At 49.3% G+C, this 18,699-nt stretch overlaps 1 protein-coding gene across 1 annotated transcript in view; it reads right to left on the bottom strand.

Annotated features, from left to right (window-relative positions):
* Positions 1 to 18,699, bottom strand: part of KIRREL3 (kirre like nephrin family adhesion molecule 3) — a 357,023-nt gene that overhangs the window by 40,685 nt on the left and 297,639 nt on the right. Inside the window, 4 exon segments of the mRNA XM_006021359.1 lie at positions 1 to 43; positions 8,707 to 8,742; positions 10,616 to 10,814; positions 11,957 to 12,057. The exon segment at positions 1 to 43 is cut by the window's left edge and continues 1 nt beyond it. Coding sequence (XP_006021421.1) covers positions 1 to 43; positions 8,707 to 8,742; positions 10,616 to 10,814; positions 11,957 to 12,057 — 379 coding nt within the window.

Here is an 18,699-nt window from a genome sequence, read left to right as displayed (position 1 = left end):
GCCCCCACAGCCACGCCTATGATCACCGCCATCGGCACCGACTCTGCAAAGGGAACAAGAGTGCGAATGAAGTGCAGAAGTGTCTGGGCGCTGCTTCCCCTGCCCTCTCTAGCTGTGCCAGCTGCCAAAACGCTCACTTGTAGGTGAGGACGATGAATCCTGGTGGAGTTTCACTGGGGCAGTCAGATGGCTCAGCAGACTTCCTAGGCCTCGTACCCATAGCCAGTAAGAACCTCCCCACCCAACAAAACACAGTTCATTATGAACTCTGTGTGGACGATGCATAGGGCACACAGATGAAGTTGATGGTAACTTGAGTGTCCTGGGGAGGACAGGGTGTCAGAAAGGACACGCATGAACAGGAATGGTTTGCTTTACTGGTACCTGGATAATTCAGCTATGCTAGCCTAGGGTGAGGACTGACGTGGCAGGGCTTCCTCTGGAACCTATACGGTGCTCCTGCCTGAAGGGTCGTTGGAGCGGGGTCCGAAACCCGCAGATCCTTGGCTCTAGCCCAACTCTGCCACTGATTCCTCTGTGCAATCGTGAGCGGACCCATTTGTCTCTCTGTGCCTCAGTTTCCCTGTCTGCCATCTGGGGGCTAATACCTACCTACAAAAAGTGTTGTGCAGTTTCATGAAGGGACTGTGTCCAAAGGGCTTGGGATGAAAAGTGCAGTGGAAGGGCAGAGTGTTAATATTAATATTATTAAGAAAAGAGAAATGGAATCAGAGCTGGCTAAGGAAAAGGTTACAGAGCCAGGCTGGGTAGTATACAGGAGAATTGTACACTTAGTATTGGGCCATGCTGCCTAAGGTAATAGCTCAGCTGCGAGGGAATGTGCTGGAAAAGGTGGCTGTAAAGCATATGTAAATGAACGAACCCAGCAGCCATCCTTCACTGCCTCTGCCTGTTTTACATCCAAATAGTTTCTCCTGCCTTTTCCCACTGCTCATCAAGCCTGTCATCCTTTGCAGGAACCCTTGAGGCATATGTTATAATTCCAACAGAAGTCAACAGGAGTCATACGGCAGGTGTGGAGGGGAGAGGTCTCCAAGATGGACAAAATGAAGCCAGATGAGCAGCAAAGGGAGATAAGACGGGTATCTTCATACAGGACCACAATCCTGAGTATGAAGCACTTGGGGGCTGGAGTAACAAGGTGGGGGGCAGGAGAGAACAGCATGTACATACACGGATAGAAGAGCATGAAGGTCCTGGATGGGAATGTAGGATGAAAGAACTGCCATACAGAGTCAGACCAAAGGTCCACCTAGCCCAGCGTCCTGTCTCCAACAGTGACATGCAGCAGATGCTTTGAAAGAAGAGCGTGAGAAACAAGGTAGAAAGATTCCTCCTTTGCCATACCCTCTCCATCACCAAGCAGTAGGTGACATCCCAGATGGACCCGTCCTGCATGCGTTTGTCTAATCTCTTTTGAATCTGGCTCTACTAATGACCTCCACAGCCTTCTCTTCCCATCTTAACTGTACTTTTGTTTGGTTTAAAGCTGATGCCTGCTCATTTCACTAGGTGCAACCTACTTCTGTATTAGGAAACATGGCAAATAACAGTTCTCTATTCACTTTTTCCACATCATTCATTGCTTTATGAACCTCTATTGCATTCCCCCCTCAGCCATTTCTTTTCCCGGCTAAAGAGACTTTTCAGTTCGTCTTTGATGGAAGCTGTTTGATCTCCAAGACCATCTTTTCTGCCCTTTTCTGCACCTTTCTAGTTCTAGTTCCAGATGGGATGACTAGAACTGCACACCATATTCAGGTTGCAGGCACGTTTTGGTACGATAGAAAGGCATAATGTGCTTTCTTTTGTTTTCAGTTCCTTTCTTAATCATTTCTAACATTCTTTTTTGGCTTTTTGACGCTGCTACAATGTGTCCTAGACAAATGCCCATAGGTATTATATAAAGAAAAATATCAGCAGATCACACCCCCACCCTTTCTTCCCAGGGCTGCTGTGTTTTGTAAGAGGCTCAATGCTCCTAGGGTGTGTAGGGTGCGCTCTGAGCATGCCTACCCGACCAGGGGATATAGGTGGGGGATATGCCAAGCTTGGAATTCACCAGCAGGTCTAGAGGAGAGGCAGACATCAACATGCTCAGCTTAGTGAAGACAGGCAATTCTGGGCCTGTTCAGTACCAGGACTTGAGGCACCTAAGTACATCCTTACTAAAACACTCGGCTGTCTCCAGCTTCCCAGGCACTTAGGCAGTAGGAAGGATCCCTGCAGATTTCTCACTTGGATTTAGGCAGCTCCATTTTGCCTAAGTCCCTTTCTTGGAACTGGTCTTAAGTGATTTGCCCATAGCCAGACAAGAAGTCTGTGGCAGAGTAGAAGCCAGATCTCCCAGGCCTAAATTGCCCACCAGCCATTGGTCCCTGTCTCTGCTTGGTCTAGGGCAGTGGTGCTCATAGTTGAATGGCATGAGACTGGTCTGTGGGCTAGGCCAGGCCCTGCACTGACTCTCCACCATTGGGATTGGACCCTGTTCTGCTGCCCTCCCCCTGGAAGCCCTGAGTTGGCCACAGTGCCATGGTGAAGCACCCCCTACCTGCCCCACGCTGTCTCTGCCCAGCCCCTGTGTGCTGGATTCAGGCTTCAGGGGTCTCATGCTGCCCCTGCCTGGCCAGGATAAGGCTCTGGAAGCCCCAAGCTGGCTGTACCACCATGGTGAGGCACCCCCTGGCCACCCCATGCTGTCTCTGCCCAGCCCCTGTGTGCCGGGTTCAGGCTCCAGGGGTCTCATGCTGTCCCTGCCTGGCTCGGGTAAGGCTCTGGGGGACCCTACACTGCTTCTGCCTGGCCCTCGTGTGCTGGGCTTGGGACCTGTGCTGCCTTGCTGCAATCTAGCATACAGGACCATGGCCATGCCTGAGGCAGGATAGAGCCCAGATCTGGTCAGAGTCCTATGGTTTGGATAATGTGGAACCAGGTGCTCAATCTTGCCTGTGGGCCATGGTTGAGCACCCCTGGTCTAGGGCATGGAGTGCTATGGACGACAGTCAAGCTAGGAAATCTCCTCCTAGCTGCTGTTCCCTAAGGATACTCACAATGACTCTAATGCAGTTCAGGGCAGAGGCCACTACATCTGTTGGCTATGTAGGAGCTGATTTGTCTACCAGAAACTGAGCTGGGCTCTATCCTGCCTCAGGCATCATCAGCAAACTTCCCAGCTCCATGCTAAATGTGGGGTTATTATTGCTGGACACTCACAGGAACTGAAGAGCTGGCATTTAGGAAAACAAATGTCCCTTTGACTTATAACACCCCATCGGATGTGGAATCAGTACAGGAGAATGAATATATGAAACGCCACAATGTCATTGGGACAGCCCCTTCTCTGAGCCCACCTTGACCCCTTTGGTGCCTGCTCTACAGCTACTCTCCCCACTCAAGGACTGCACATAATTATCACAGGACAAAGTGAAGATGCTGCATTGAAAATTCCTATTGTCTATGTTTGAAGCAGTTGTATCACGGAGGCTGATGCTGTGCGAGGGGAGGCAGACTGGTTTGGAGAACCCAGCCTGGGGCCTGGGTCCAGAAACCATTTTCTTTTGTCATCTACACCCACAGCATTCGGTTCTCCCAGAACTGATTGAAAGTTTAACTAGAGGGAAGCCTGGGCTGTGATTCAAGGCAGATGGAGCCTCCCCAAGAACAGGCGGCTGGTAAGAGAAATGCAGACTAATGTAAACCATATAGCTGAACTAATTCAGATGAACCAGTGATTCTCAACCAGGGATGCCTTGAGGTACTTTCAAGGGTGCTGTGCAGTGCTGTACAATGTTAGTACTGTTAAGGGTGCAAGCATGATTCACAAGATAAAACCAGAGTTTTCAAGCAGGAATCCATAGTGTTAAAAACATCCTGACCTTTGGGGGTCTTTTTGAGTTCTTTGCAACAGAAGAGTTGCTCTACTATTTTTCTATAGTTAAAAAATGAGTGAAAACTAAAAGCAGCCATTTTTGAGAGAGGCCTTGAATCTACTGATAGGTGCCTCAAATCTAAAAAGGTTGAAAACCACTGAGATAAACCATTGCAATCTACACTGTGATTTTGGCTCCAGAGCGGCTTACTTTGGTTTAACTAAAGCCTATTCCTAACAGACCTCATCTAAAGCAATATAAGCTGCTCTGACACCCAAATTAGAACGCCTGATTTGGGTTTGCACTGTTGTAGTTAAATAGAGTTAATTAACTACATCATTCATTGGTTTAAATACACACCGGACCTAACTATTGCCACCTTCTCATGTGGACAAGCACTAAACCACCTGCAAGTAGCGCAAAGCCCTCTGGTGCCATCACTATGGATCCTGGCAGACGGGTAAGTAAAGGCATGGTGGGATCAGATGTGCAATCCCTACAATCATGCTTCTTGCCACACCACTTGTGCATGGCAGGAGGCACGATCGTGGGACTGAGCATCAAATCCCATTGTGGGCACTGTTTCCAGAGTCTGTGCACGTGTGTTCCTGGGCACTGAGATTGTGTGGCAGTAGGGGATACAGAAATGCCCACAGAGAAAAAAATTCTGGTCCCTTGGTAAATGTGATACTCATTCTGTGCCCCAGTTTGATGAGTGACCACCCTTCACAGTAAGAGTGGCCAAAATTTGGAGTGGGCTTCCAAGGGCGGTGGTGCTCTCCCCTACCTTGGGGGTCTTTAAGAGAAGGCTGGATAGGCGTCTGGCTGGGGTCATCTGACCCAGCGGTCTTTCCTGCCAGGCAGGGGGTCGGACTTGATGATCTGTTGAGGTCCCTTCTGACCCAAACGTATATGAATCTATGAAAATCCTCAAAGATCTCTCATAGTGGTCATGTGAACATATTTTGCAGGTATCCTCATCTTAATGCACGTTCATACAAGTGTTCAGAGCACTGCTGACAGATGGTTTTGCCTATGAAATCTTAGGATCATAGGAGCACAGGAAAGTAAGGCTGGAACGGACCTCACCAGGTCACTTTAGTCCATCCACCTGCTCAAGGCAGGATCATCCTTTACTAACCCATCCTGACCAAGTGTCTGTCCAACAAGCTCTTGAAAATTTCCAGGGTTGGAGATTGCACAACTTCTCTGGGCAGCCTGTTGCAATGCTTGATCACCCTCATATTCTGGAAGTTCTTCCAAATCTACAATCTAAATTTCCTCTGGTGCAGCTTGAGGCCATTGCTCCTAATCCTGTCCCTTACAGTCACAGAAAAAAGCCCATCTCCATTCTCCTCATAACTAAGCTTCAGGTATTGAAAGACTGTTGCCAGATCTTCCCTTAGTCTTCTCCAGATGAAATAACCCTAGTTCTTTTAGCCTTTCCTCATAAGGCAAGCTTCCCAGGCCTCTAATCATATTTGTCACTCTCCACTGGATTCTTTCTAACCTGTCCACATCCTTCTTAAAGTGTGGGGCTCAAAACTGGACACAGTGCTCTAAGGAAGGTCTCACCAATGGTGAACAGAATAGAAGAATCACCTCTCTTGATCTGCAAGTAACACTCCCATTAATACAACCCTAACCCTAACCCCCAGTATCTGGGGGAACGTTAGTTCACCAGAGCGCCCCAAGGGATGACGACTAGGTCGAACGGTCATAAACTACTACAAGACCGTTTCAGGCTGGACAGAAGGAAGAATTTCTTTACTGTCCGAGCCCCCAAGGTCTGGAACAGCCTGCCCCCGGAGGTGGTTCAAGCGCCTACATTGAACACCTTCAAGAGCAAACTGGATGCTTATCTTGCTGGGATCCTATGACCCCAGCTGACTTCCTGCCCTTTGGGCAGGGGGCTGGACTCGATGATCTTCCGAGGTCCCTTCCAGCCCTAATGTCTATGAAATCTAAATCTTGGTCAAATTTCATTGAAAAGTGAGTAGAAAGGGGCAATAAGAAAAATCCACATATGTATATTTGCTGTCAGTATTTGAACAGATGTTTGTTAACATCTTCAGCCAACTCTAGGCCTTAGTGTTGTGTTCCAGATCATCACTAAGAGTTGGGAGTGACCAGAAATTAAGATCAGTTAGCAGCATTATCAAATATTTCTGGTAGGGTTCACTGTCTATATCTGAGTTAATGGAATATAAGCATCGCCTCGAATGAGTTGTCATTATGGTCCAAGCTCGGGCCTTTCACCACTGTCCTTGGCTGTATGAGCCAAACCAATAAACCTCTGTTAGCTGGTAGCAGTTATAGGCTTGTATCTCTCCTGAAGCAGTCTTTAGAAGGTAACATGCCAGGGTGTTACATATACCTTATCATGTACCTTTCCCAAAGCCCACTCCTGAATTTAGTGCACAACTGTAGGTAACTAGTTTTGGAGCTGACTTGATTGCTGGTTACTCTGAAATCCTGGCCCAGAACACTGAGCCAAGTCTTGTGGACATCAAGACACGTAGCTTTGACACCAGGGACTGTAGCTCTCTACCATGAATTGTCTTAGTCAGTTCAGATCCAAGGGGCTACATCCCCAGGCTCAGAGCCACATTTTCAACTGCATTGGCTACAAGTACTTATCTCTAATTTCTCTATAGCTTGTCTAAGATGCCCAGTGTTGCAGCATCTCAGTGTCAGCAAATCTCACTGCCTGGATTTACACTGCCTCTTCCAAGTAACTTGCCTCATCAGGTGCTCCAGATTGCTCCCAGCAGGGCTGTGAGTGGCACTCTGCCCCCTCAGCGCCTGCTGGTTTTTCCTGGGCCAGTAGCCGCATCCTGCTGTAGTCAGGCAAATATCTTTTGTGAGCCTTCCCTCTAGAAATGCCGACTTCTCCCAGGCTCTGCTCCTTTCTTTTGTTTACAGCAAGTCCCTCATCCATCTGTGAAGGCCTCCGCCTTCTCTTCTGCCACTTCTCAAGCACGCTGGGACAGGTCCCATCTGCTCTGTGACAGTGGATGCCAGGTTGACCTGCTGGCAGCTAATACAGAGCAAACCCATTAGGAACAGCCGCCTCCAGCTCCTCAAACACACCAGGCATGCAGCCCTGAACGTTGCTACAGCCTGGCACTCTGACAACCTGGGCCCAGCAGCAGCTTTGGAGAGTGAGCCAGAGTGGGGCCTCCTTGAGAGCTCTTGGAAACTTATCTCAGTTGGAGGTTGGCGTTTGCCTCTTGCACAAAGTTTGCAGCAGAGCCTGTCAAATACGACAGACATGTTTGTTGCATTCTCCTGTGCACACTGTCCCCTTTTCTGCCCCTATGCAGGCTTTGCCACTCGCTGTGTCCACACAGTGAACTGACTGGCCCAGAAGTGGCACCCTCAAGCATGTGGCAGTGTTCTGGACAGGCTGCCTCCCAAGTTGGAAGCAGTGTAGCCACACCTGTATGGTTGCAGGGGCAGGTACTTAGTTTGAGGCAGGCATATTGGTGTTGTCACTCCACAGTGCTAATTAGCTCACCCCAACTGCTGAGCAAAGGTGGCTGTGCTGCTTCCAGTTGAGGTGGCTGTGCCCTTGCAGCATGCTTGAGTGTGCAATTAATGAAGATGGCAGGTTGACTGGACAGACACAGCCATGGGTTGAAGAGATGAGCACCTCTGTAGGTGGATCAATATAATTATAAGGAAGGAGCCACAGTCATCCAGTGGGAATTAGAAGAAAGGTTTGGTCACCCACTTCTGTGAGCAATCTGAATGGGAATGTCTTATGCTAGGCGAAGCTCATGCAGAATGTGCAAATCACTGCACAGAGCAGCCATCATGAAGACTGCGATTGCTTGTTCCTTCAAGAGAAACAAGAAACGTGGTCAGTGGAGAGGTGGGAATGGGCATCATTGCCAATGCCTGCTAGTTCAAAGCATCAAGAGAGCAGGGAGCAAGGTCCAGAGGCAAGTAAGGGTCTGTTGATGGTGGTGTCTTTGTCCAAGATGGGTGATGTGACCAGCAGCTGGAGAAGTACATGAGGAATGTATTGCAGACAATGACAAGGGCTCACCTGGGATGGCAGACACAGTCACTCACAATGGGAAAGGCTGGATGAGATGGTTGGGCAGCTGGGTACAGCAATGGTTGGCCCAGCAGTCACTGAGCTGACAAAGGTCTCTGCATTGCAGTTTGACAAGTCAGCAACTCCAGTTCCCCAGGAAGCCTAGTTCAGGCTTTATAGAAGATGCTGTAGCTTGGGGAGATGAAGCATGCAGTTACCAATGCCTGATCCCAGGATGAGGCCAACTTCACATCCACTCCTGCTTCATCTAAGCCTTCTCTCCCAGTCAGGTGAAAAACAGCTATGGCTGGGAGTGACTTTTCCCTCTGAAAATTCACTGTTCCTTCCTCTGGGGTGGTTTTCTCATGATAATCCTAGTACTTATCAGAGCTGGTCATCTGTCCCTCCCACTGCATTTTGAAACTAAACCTGTGTCACTTCATTGCTCGGTTTTGCACGTTTTATCAAAGTGGCCAAGTATTATTGCCCCATTTGACAGATGGGGCAACTGAGGCCCTGAGAGGCAGTAGGATTTGGCCAGGTTTGCACAGCAGGTCAGCAGCAGAATTGGGACTAGAATCTAGGGTCCTTGACTCCCAGCCCACCCCTGTCCACTGCCCCCCTGCTGCTGGTTATAGCCTTCTGGACTTTGCCCTGCCCTCCCCTGGCTCTCCTTCAGTGATGGGGAGCTAAAAGGCTGCTGCTGAGTGCTAAAAAATGGTGACAGCTGGGGGCAATTCACATATTCACCTTCAGCTCATGATTCCATACCTGCTTCCATACCAGCTCCTGATTTCATTTCCGTACCTGTTTGAAAACAAACAAGTGTCCACAGCCTTGCCGAGCCCAAGTGCACATGTCAGTATTTCTTTGCTGAGTTCAGATGCAATGGTGCACAAAAGTCCCCTCAAACAGGTGTCCTCTGCCACCCTACAGAGGCATCTGTTGGGGCTCCAGTACAGCGGGGACAGAGAGATACAGTCCAGGACTGCACTGCAGTTTGCTGCCAGAGCATTACTTTGATGTCGTGTAGCGACACCTGATAGGTTCACCTCCATTGTCTAGTAGGGACAGTCACTAGGTCTACTTTCCTATTGGCTCTGCCACTGGGAGTCACTGCCAGTGGGCCACTGTTAGGAACTAGCTCCAATGCCGTACCACCTGCGAAAACCCCAGTGTCATTGTGAGACCCAGCATGGTCACCCACAGCCACTGGGGTCCAGCCCCACTTCTCTGCTGTGTTATGAGTTGAGGAACCCAGAGCAACAGGCCTGTAGCACTGCCTACTGGGAATCATTTAATTGGCTCCATCAGCCCATCCCCTGGGACCCAATCTCACTGTTGTGTGTTAGCTCTGACTGGCAGAAGACCCAGGAAAAAACCACTGACTGTTTGTATTGGAAGAAGCCCAAGGCTAATTTTAAGGGGTTCATTTAGCTCTGATTTAATCTGGATGGCAGCCTTGCCTATAAATCAGAGCTTAATGAGAACAATCCACCTGCCTGCCCTGGCATTTAATAAAATAGAATAGGACTGGAGTCCCTCCAGGAGAAAAACATTTTTTACAGAGACATCTCCCTCCTGCACTGTGATCATCCTGCAGGGAAGTGTCGGATCTGCCCCAGGTTGCTGCTTAGCTTCTTTCAGGTGCTGCCATGTCCTTTGCTGGCTGCAATGGGTTCCCTCAGTTGAGCCCTCCCAGCATGCAGCATGCCATCCAATGGGCACTCTGCTCCAAAGACTAGCTTGGCATGCTTAGGCTGATGCCCTATTTCGTTGGGTGGCACAATAGTGCAGCATAATGAGATATAATGGCAGTCACTCCAATGCCCCCTGGACAGGACAGCTGCTGTCAGCTTGCATTACACAGATCCAGCTGGAATCACTGACCATGTCACATCAACAGGTCCTGGTGCCTCAGATCCCATCTACTCTGGGGACGATTACTGGAGTTCACCACCTCCCCCAGCCTTTGGCAACACCAGTGTTTTGTGCCGTGGAGCAAGGGGTCCTGAGCAGCTCACACATCAATTAGCTCACACCGCCCTCCCGCTTCTGCCCCACGTGAGTGGGCTCAGCCTTGCTGGGTGCTTAGTCAACTCCCGTTGTTGTCAATGATAATTGAGGTAATTTCCAGGATTGAACCCAGTGTGAGCCACACAAGATCCCATTGACATCAGGCAGCCTTGGCTCTAGAGCATTTCCCATCTACCTATTCCTCTCCCAGGTCCCCTGGGCCCTCAGGGACTGAGCCCAAAGCTAGGACATTTGGCAGTGAGGGACACCTCATCATCCTTCCCAAGCATCCCCATTGCCCTTCTAATTGGGAGTGTCTACATGAGACACAAACTGCTCAGTAGCTGAATAATACTGCACAGTAGCATGTCACAGCACAAACAGTGCTAATATGCTACTGCACGGTATTATTAGGCTACTGCACAGTAGCATCAGTAAAAAGGCATTTGTTTGCTAGTGCTACTAAGCAGTAACCCCAGTTACTGTGCATTTATTTAGTACTTGATTATACAAGTACAAAACAAATGTGCAGTAACCACTTGTAGATGTGCCCAGGGTCTCCTGTATCTCAAATAACTCCCCCTGCTCCTACAGACTAGCCAGATGCAAACTACCAGTGCTTAATAGTTCCTTCTGGTGTCTAAGTGATGTTTGCAGCTCCCACCTTGTTCTTTCAGCCGGATGATTTCAGTGTCTGAGCCAAAGCTATTCCAGGCAGTGCAGTTGTAAATGGTCTGGAAATCAGCTCGGACAATGTTGCTGATGGTCAGTGTTGAGATAACGCCTTCATCTGTGCTGACGGTCTCCACTGTGTAGCGCCCAGAGGTTCCTGACTCTAGCACATTCTCCTTCCACGACCAGGCCTGCAAATCAATACAAGAAATTAGTCCTGCTCAAATAATCCTGTCCAAAAGAGCCTCCATTTGGCTTTGTTTCTGCACACCAAGTACCTGAGGGCACATGTTGTAGCCATCAGATAGCTAATTTACAAGTTCATCCAGTAAGAGACATGGGAGCAAAGTTTCCATTGAAAGCTACTGGGACTTGTGCTTCTAAGTCACTTAGATGCTTTTGCAAATCCTCCCCTCAAGGTTTGAGAGGCAGTGTAAAATGCTATTTGTACCGGCTGCAGTTGTGTCTAGGCACAGAGGAAAGGATTGCCCAACAAGAGACCCAGATCCACCTTACACTCAATGTCCACTTACACTAAAGTTTAGAGGAATTTACACTGGAACCCATGATTGCTACAACAGGGGAATGGATCAGGCTGATCACTGCAGGGTTAAACAATTCTTTCATGTTCTCTGTGGGAGCCAGGGATGGAGCTGTTTGCCTTGTCCACCATCAACCTGGTTCTTAGCTCACTTCCAAGGACAGACTCTTTCTTGGGTCAGCAGCAGACAGGACCCAACTAAACTTCCTGACACCATGGTACGTTTCTAGCACTGGCCCTTAGGAAGTGCTTCTGGCTGGTGATCTCAGTTCATGTGATTTGAGCTCAGTGAAAGACAAGGCATGTGCAGCCTTGTGCCACTGTCTCTGTGACTGCTGTTCTGACTACAACTGCGCTTTACACTTGTGTCAAACTGGGACACTGCTCTGTGCTTGCGTGGGTGTGAGGCAAAGAGCCAAACAGAATCAACTGGCCATTGCAAAGCAATTGTCTAGAAGCACTTAAAATAGCTGCTGGTATCTGCGCACTTCTCAGCACCCGGGAGGGAGAGGAATGCTTTTGGTTTCATTCAGCAAGGAGTGGAGGCCCAGCAGAGACGTAGTCTAGGGCTCAGAGGCCTGCTTATTACCAAGGTGATTAAATGCCACTGGGATTTCTCTCTTCCCCTTAATGAGTTTCTGCAGGTTTAGGATGCTCCACAGTGGCCCAAGCCTGACCTTCTTATCTAGCAGGGGCCTGGCAAGGCCGCGTGGGGTGGGGGTGTTAGACAGTGGCAGCTGCCTCTTCCTGCACATAACATTCAGACTGGAGACACGGGAAGGGGGTACTCACGATTCTGTCTGGAGGAGGGGTGCTGCGGATGAAGCACTTGATCTGTCCCTTCTCCCCATGCAGGGCATGCTGAGTCTGTGTGCTGGAGATGATAGGAGGTCCTGAAGGAGAGCAGAGAGAAAAGGTGATATTTTGCTGACTTCCCCCACCTTCTGTACACAGGTAGAGCCCCACGGCAGGCGGTATAGTGTACGGCTGGTGAAAGGCAGCACAGCATTTCCGCTGGGGGGGCAGGGGGGAAGGGGTTGAGAGGTGTCTGAGGGCTGAAGAGGATCTGTGTTAGGGCTATGTTTCTCCAGGAAGAGAGGTCCCAGAAAGCTGCATTCTGGACACAGTGTAGTATCAAAAGCCTGCAGGGGGAAAGCCCGGGTTGTGACACCAGCAACCAATGCTTCCTTGTGCCCGGGAACATAGACCTTATAAGAACCTGTGCTAGGGCTGCACTGGCCCCAGCCAACTGGGGATTTGGACCGCGTGGACAGTGCTCCTCAGTGGTCTCAGATGCTGCAATGGAATAGCTGATGCAAACTTATGAGCAAGCCCAAGCTTCCCCCAAAGTTTGCATTTCCCCCTTTGTTTGTGAATGGTTTCCCATCTTGGTCGAGCCGTGGGTGGCCGGCAGAGGGACCCCTTGCACAATGCATGATGCACTCAGCCGCCCGCTGGTCCCGGAGGCTAAAGCCCTGCAGGTTGCTCTGGGTTTCTGCTTAGTTTTGCTCTCAGACAGGCCTCTGCTCTGCAACCCCCTGCCTCTAATAAGGCCTGGCAATGGGTTTGCTCAGGCAGGAAAGTAGAAGCTCCTCCTGACCAGGTATTCCTATATCTCAGCTGCTGGATTCATTAGGCAATTGTTACAGTTGTTCCTCCCTGCTGACTTGTGGAGCAGAGTTTAAATAAGTCAGAGAAACTGGCTGTAGCTGCTGTTGGCAAGAGCAAGTCTGTGACATGCAGGAGTGGCACCTGCAGCACCCTGCCGCTGCCTCAGCTTAGCCCTCCATGCCATACCACGAGCCTGCTCTCTGGGCTCCTCAGGTACCGCTGAACACAGCTTGACTTTACTACGTACGGCACCACAGTTAGCCATGCTGGTCTGATGTTGAACACAATGCAGGGTAGATTAACACCTGTGTGTATATGTGTGTGTATTGCATGAGCTGAAGCTCACTTCATCAGCTGCAGTGAAAGAGCATGTATCTACCATATATGTGCAGCTTCAGACCCATGCAGTGCAGAGCACAAAGTGGCCCCAGTATCATTTAGGGATAGAGGGCCAGTGTTACAGATTGCCCCAGGCAAACTAGGCACCTAGCACCACTGAAATTAAATGAAGTGTCTAACCTGCATAGTTGTCTTTCGAAGTGTCACTAGGTATCTGTCTTTATTTTTACGACCTTAAGGGTGTGGACACATGGCACATTTAGTCTGCAATCTTTTGACTGTACTTTGGAGTTATAGCAGAGCAGACAGACACATAGGGCTCCTATACGCGTGCAGTGAGGCTGCTCTACCGTGCTGTAATTACAGTGTGTCGGAGCAGATTTGATTAACTGAGTCTGCTGGAGCATGGTAATTACTGCGCTCCAGCAGACTCCAGCGTCACATGTATCAGCATCCCTGTACTGAAAAATAGCAGCAGGGGCGCTTTAGCTAAAGTGTTGGATGAGCTTTAGTTAAAGCACTTCGCACTGCCATTTATCAGCGCAGGGACACTGATACACATGATGCTCTGGGCACTTTAAGTAGAGCCGTATTAATTTCCAGGTAGTAGAAAACCGTGTATTAGCCTATTTTCATGCACAGTAGCTGCTGTGCATGGTTACATAGTGATGCTTTATTGTGCAGTAGCTTAGTTTACTGCGCAGCAAAACGTCTCGTGTAGACACACACACTACAGCTGTATGCCTGTGGCTCTGCTCAGTTTTGTCTGGGGTAGCTGTTTGCTTAATGCAATCGGGCTCCTCAGCCACCTAGTGGCCACGTGTTGTAGTGGATGCTTCACCCAGATTTGTTTTTCTGTCTCCTATTTTTTAGTATACGTGCTGCCAAAGTGAGCACATTGCCTCTCTCAGCAGCATCCCTGCCTTTTCCCTCCCCCATTCCCTACCCTTTGTATTCTAACCATTGCTTTCTATTTAGCAGCTCTGTTTCCTGCAGTCCTTTCACAGCCTGATGAAGTAAACCCTCTGCTTATGAAAGCTTATGCCATACAGCTCTGATTTAGTCAGTCTATACGGGCATTTATACGTGCGTGGGGTCGGGTGGGGGGGCACTTTAATTAAAGCACCTCCGAGAGCTGTTCTAATTAAACCGCCCGGAGAATCTTGTGTATCAGCGTCCCCATGCTTCAAAATGGAAGGGGGTGCTTTAAATAAGTTTTTTCGATGAGCTTTAGCTAAAGCCCCCCCATTTTTAAGCACAGGGATGCTGATACACGAGAGGCTGGAGTCTGGTGGAGCGTATTAATTACCATGCTCCAGCAGACTCGATTCATTGAGCCTACTCTGACATGCTGTAATTACAGTGCATCGAAGCAGCCTCGCTGCTCACGTATAGGCACCCCAAAGTTGCAAATCTACTCTGCCTTCTGCCCGACTTCAGTCCAGCATAGCTAAAGACCTCTTTCTGCTGTGGGCAGCCAAGTCAGGAGAGCTGGTTATGTATTCACTCTTTACACCTGAGTAAATTTACTATAGAGTAAAATTACTGAATTACAGAATACATTACTTCATAACGATCAGGTTGTGTGCCAGTACCACTAGTACCTTTGCAAATCTGACTCACAGTTTAAGTCCCTAGGGCATGTAAGGACATGTAATTAGGCCACAGCTATATAGATTATTTCCCACAGAAAGAAGTCCCTTGAGTCTGATTCTTGGAAATCCTTTAACTTTCACACTTTTCCTCCCTTGGCTAAAGGTTTCATTGACCCCAAAAACTGAGAGGGGGGATACATGATCTAAGCAGGGCCTTGGAAGATTCGAGTTCAAGTCCTTGCTCTGCTGCAGTTTTTCTATATATCTATGGACAAGTTATGTAGACTGTTTAGCTCTGATCTCCAAGGCTAGGGAGAGAAGATGCACATAAACCAGTTTAAGTCATCAGAAACTGATTTAAACCTGTAACAGAACAGAAGCTCAGTGTACATAAACCAGTTTCAAAATGGCTGAGACTGGTTTAAGATAAACCTGGTTGAATGTAGTATCAAACTTAACTGATTGATGTCAAACTGGTTTATGAAACTTCTGTCCCAGACCCCTTCCTGGTTCAAGTTAAATCAGAGTCCCCCAGCATGCTTTGCAGCCCTGGGTTGGGCTATATTGTCTGCTCCAAAGAGCATGGCTGACCCTGCCCCTCAGCTCTCTAGCTGGCTCACTGTCCCCCCAGGCAAACTTAGGCTGAGGTTCAGGGCCAGGAAGGTGGGGTTAAACACCCCTTCCTCCCCACCATTCAAATTTACTGCTAGCTGCAACTGTGGAGTACAAATCCCAGAAGCACCTGGAAGCAGGAATAGGAAGTGATGAGCAATCCTGTAGAGTCCTGCTGCTGTGATTCTGGACTACCAATCCCAGAGACCTCAGGACAGCAGGAAGAGGAAGTGAACACACATCCCATGCTAGCTATGTGCTAGAGAGCTATGCTCTAGCACCCACCAGCTCCTGGCCTGAGCCACTGCAGGCATGTGGCTTCATTTCCTGGCTCAAAGGTGAATGTCGGTCCAGTTGTTTTTCAGTTTAATCTCTGCAGTTTAGACTAACCTGAAAACACTGAATTGATTCAGCTTTGGGCTTTTTGACTGTCTGTACTTAGCCCAAAGGTATATAAGTCCACTGAAATCGGTGCATGTTAGATATCTAAATACCTGTGAGGATCAAGGCCTCAGCATCTGATCTGTATAAGGGTGCTAATAGTGCTGCCCTACCTCACACAAGTGATTAGGGCAAAGTTTGAGAGCTGCTTGTCTTCAATGTTAATGGGGACCACACAAGTCCATGGAAAGCTGATACCAAGGCCTTCTGGCCACTGTGATTTTTTCAGGGTTCTGGTCTCTGCCTCTCTTGCAAACTCAGTCAGGCTGAAAACTTGACTGGAAGAAGTAATTTTCATTCTGGCTGAATCCTTTTGAAGTCCCAAATCACCTGTTGCCACACAACTTCTCTTTGTGTTTATAGCTGCTTGTTACTTGATGACAGATGGAAAGTGCCTGTATGTAGAACAGAGGCTTGGGTGCCTGGAGATGGGGGGGAGGGGAGGGGAGGGGAGGGGGGGGGAATTTAATCTTGCTGCTGACTGGGTAAATCATCCCTTTGCTGTGGCTCAGTTTCCTCACCTGGGGGGAACAACACAAGGAGAATGGACTGTTTGCCTAGGACTTCGGGATCCTCCCATGAGAGGCATTGTTGATATGCAGTTTATTATTTAATGCTGCACATGGTTATGATACAGACAGAACTAGAAAAGACCACTGAGTTTGTCTACACCATCCTTAGTTGGTGCAGGATTGTTCCCTGGGGCATGTTTTTCTAGTGCACTCATATTTATAGCATATTGTCTCTTGAGTACAGCAGCAACATTCAGAGCTCATTGGATGGAGCTGTGTCCCACTCAGCCCATTTGTTCTAAGTAGCTGCGCTAGCTGTAAAGGGGACCCAGGGGGCACCCATCAGCCTGACATCTTTCACAGGAAGCTAGTGGTTTTCACGCATTTGATCAGAGCCAGGGAGATTTCAATCGGGGGATCACATTAAAAATAGAGTGATTTGCTCCTGAGGTCTCATGCAGCCTGGCAGCCTCTGCAGTGCCTTGCTTCTCCTTTGTCAGTGCAGAGAGGGTGAATGGGGGATCCTGTTCCGGGAGAAACTACAAGCAGGATGGAAAGCTTGGGCTAATGAGCATGTAGCAGCCACCTCTGGGATGGCGTTTGGTACGGGCAGGGGGTTAGTAGCTTCCCTGGGCGAGAGTCTGGGCAAAGGTGCATGGCACCGGCTGGCTCATTGTGCTCCCATGAAAAACACAGCAGAGCATTTTGTCCTCTTCCCCTCCTGCAACTGTGCCCCTCCATTTGTGCCATAGCAAAGGGACAGGTGACTCCACCAGGACTTTTCAGGCTGGGGAGGTACAGGGAGGGGAAAGGTGAGGCCTCCTGCCACTCTCAGAGTTAGTCTGTCAGCGTAGGGGAGGCTAATGCAAAAGAGGAACAGCTACCAGCTTAACTCCAGGGCAGCAGAGCATCATCAGCTGCCCACCCTGGAAATACCTGCTGTGAATGTAGAAGAAAGGGGCCTGTCACCTGTACTGGGCATGGTTTGGAGCAGAACCTCAGCTCTTCCAGACTCAGACAAAGAAAGCACTGAGGGGGCCTGGAAATGAATGGGGACTGAAGGGGCATTATTCCAGGGGAACAGAAAAATAGCTGGAATCATAATTGCTGTTTATTAGCCCCCTTAATTAAAACAGATTTGCATTTCTATGAACTGTTGCTGCTGCTGCTGCTGGCAAAAGGGAAAACAACAAGCCAGGATCCAGGGATGTTCTGTGCAGCACGGTGAAGGCAATTAGCTCCCTGCACGGCGGAGGAGGTGAAGGGCCTGTGGCTGCAAGCTGCCCCGGAACTAGACGTTTTGCATACTCTCTTCGTTCAGCACTGTGCAGACAGGTCTGCGCTGAGCACCCCGGACTCACCCAGCAAGGCAGGATGGCTCTGCGCAGCTTTGCTCCTAATGAGTAATCTTGCTGCTGACCTTTGTTTTTAATTCATTTTGGCCTGAGCGCACAGCTACTCATGTACGCACACACACAGCTACTTGTGTACATGTGTGTGCACATGGTCATGCCTATACATGTGTATGCATGCAAGAAGTCCTGCAAATGCACTAAGGCAGATGCTTCATGTATGCACACGTATATACTTGCATGCATACTTACGTTGAGATCTGTGTGTACACATACAAATATCCACATTTGCACACTGGTATTGATGCAACTCACGTAAACACACTCTGACTCTTAAGTAGTCACATTTGTAGCCATCACCCACTCAAATACATCCCCTATTTACTCTTAGACATACTCTCTCTCTTTCCCCTAGCACGCACAGGGCTCCCTTTTAAACAGAACTCCTCACTCCCATCGCCTGCTTTTGCGTAAAGGTAGCTGCATATTGCAAAGCAACGGGCAAGCTTCTTTTCTTGGCAAACATGCTTAGATTGTGAGAACACACACAGGATGAATCTTAACACGTGAGCTTCTGGGCAGGAACATGGCTGGCAGGACTGAGACAGATTGGGTAGAGCGTGAACACTGTGTGCCCCCAGAGGCTGGGGGGGGGGCATGGCGAGCTCCCGCAGGTGGTGGTGGCCCTGTTGGTGGCGGGAGCGTGGCGGAGGCAAGTGGGAAGCTGCTGCAAGCAGCTGCAGTGCTGTTGTTGGTGCGGGGAAGGTGGCGAGCGCCAACCAGTGTTCAGTGACCACCCAGCGGCAATCGCAGACTGCCCACAGATGCCACCGGCGGTGAGGGGGGTGGGGGTGGCGAGTGATGACTGCCCGCAGGCACCGCCAATGCCTTTTCATCAGGGGTGCACCACCACACTCAGGGGGTGCAGAGTACGGTATTTGTAACTTGGGACAACGTTTCTATCACACAATCTCACACAGCTGCTTGAGATTTCTAGAAGCTTTTCATTTTGTAGAGAGACCCATGTTTGGGGCAGTGACCTGTGATATGGGAAACCCAGGGTCAAGTCCCCT

Source organism: Alligator sinensis, unplaced genomic scaffold (genome assembly GCF_000455745.1).
Source record: "Alligator sinensis unplaced genomic scaffold, ASM45574v1 scaffold760_1, whole genome shotgun sequence".
In the NCBI taxonomy this organism is placed as follows: Eukaryota; Metazoa; Chordata; order Crocodylia; family Alligatoridae; genus Alligator; species Alligator sinensis.
This window is presented reverse-complemented; position numbering and strand designations above follow the sequence as displayed.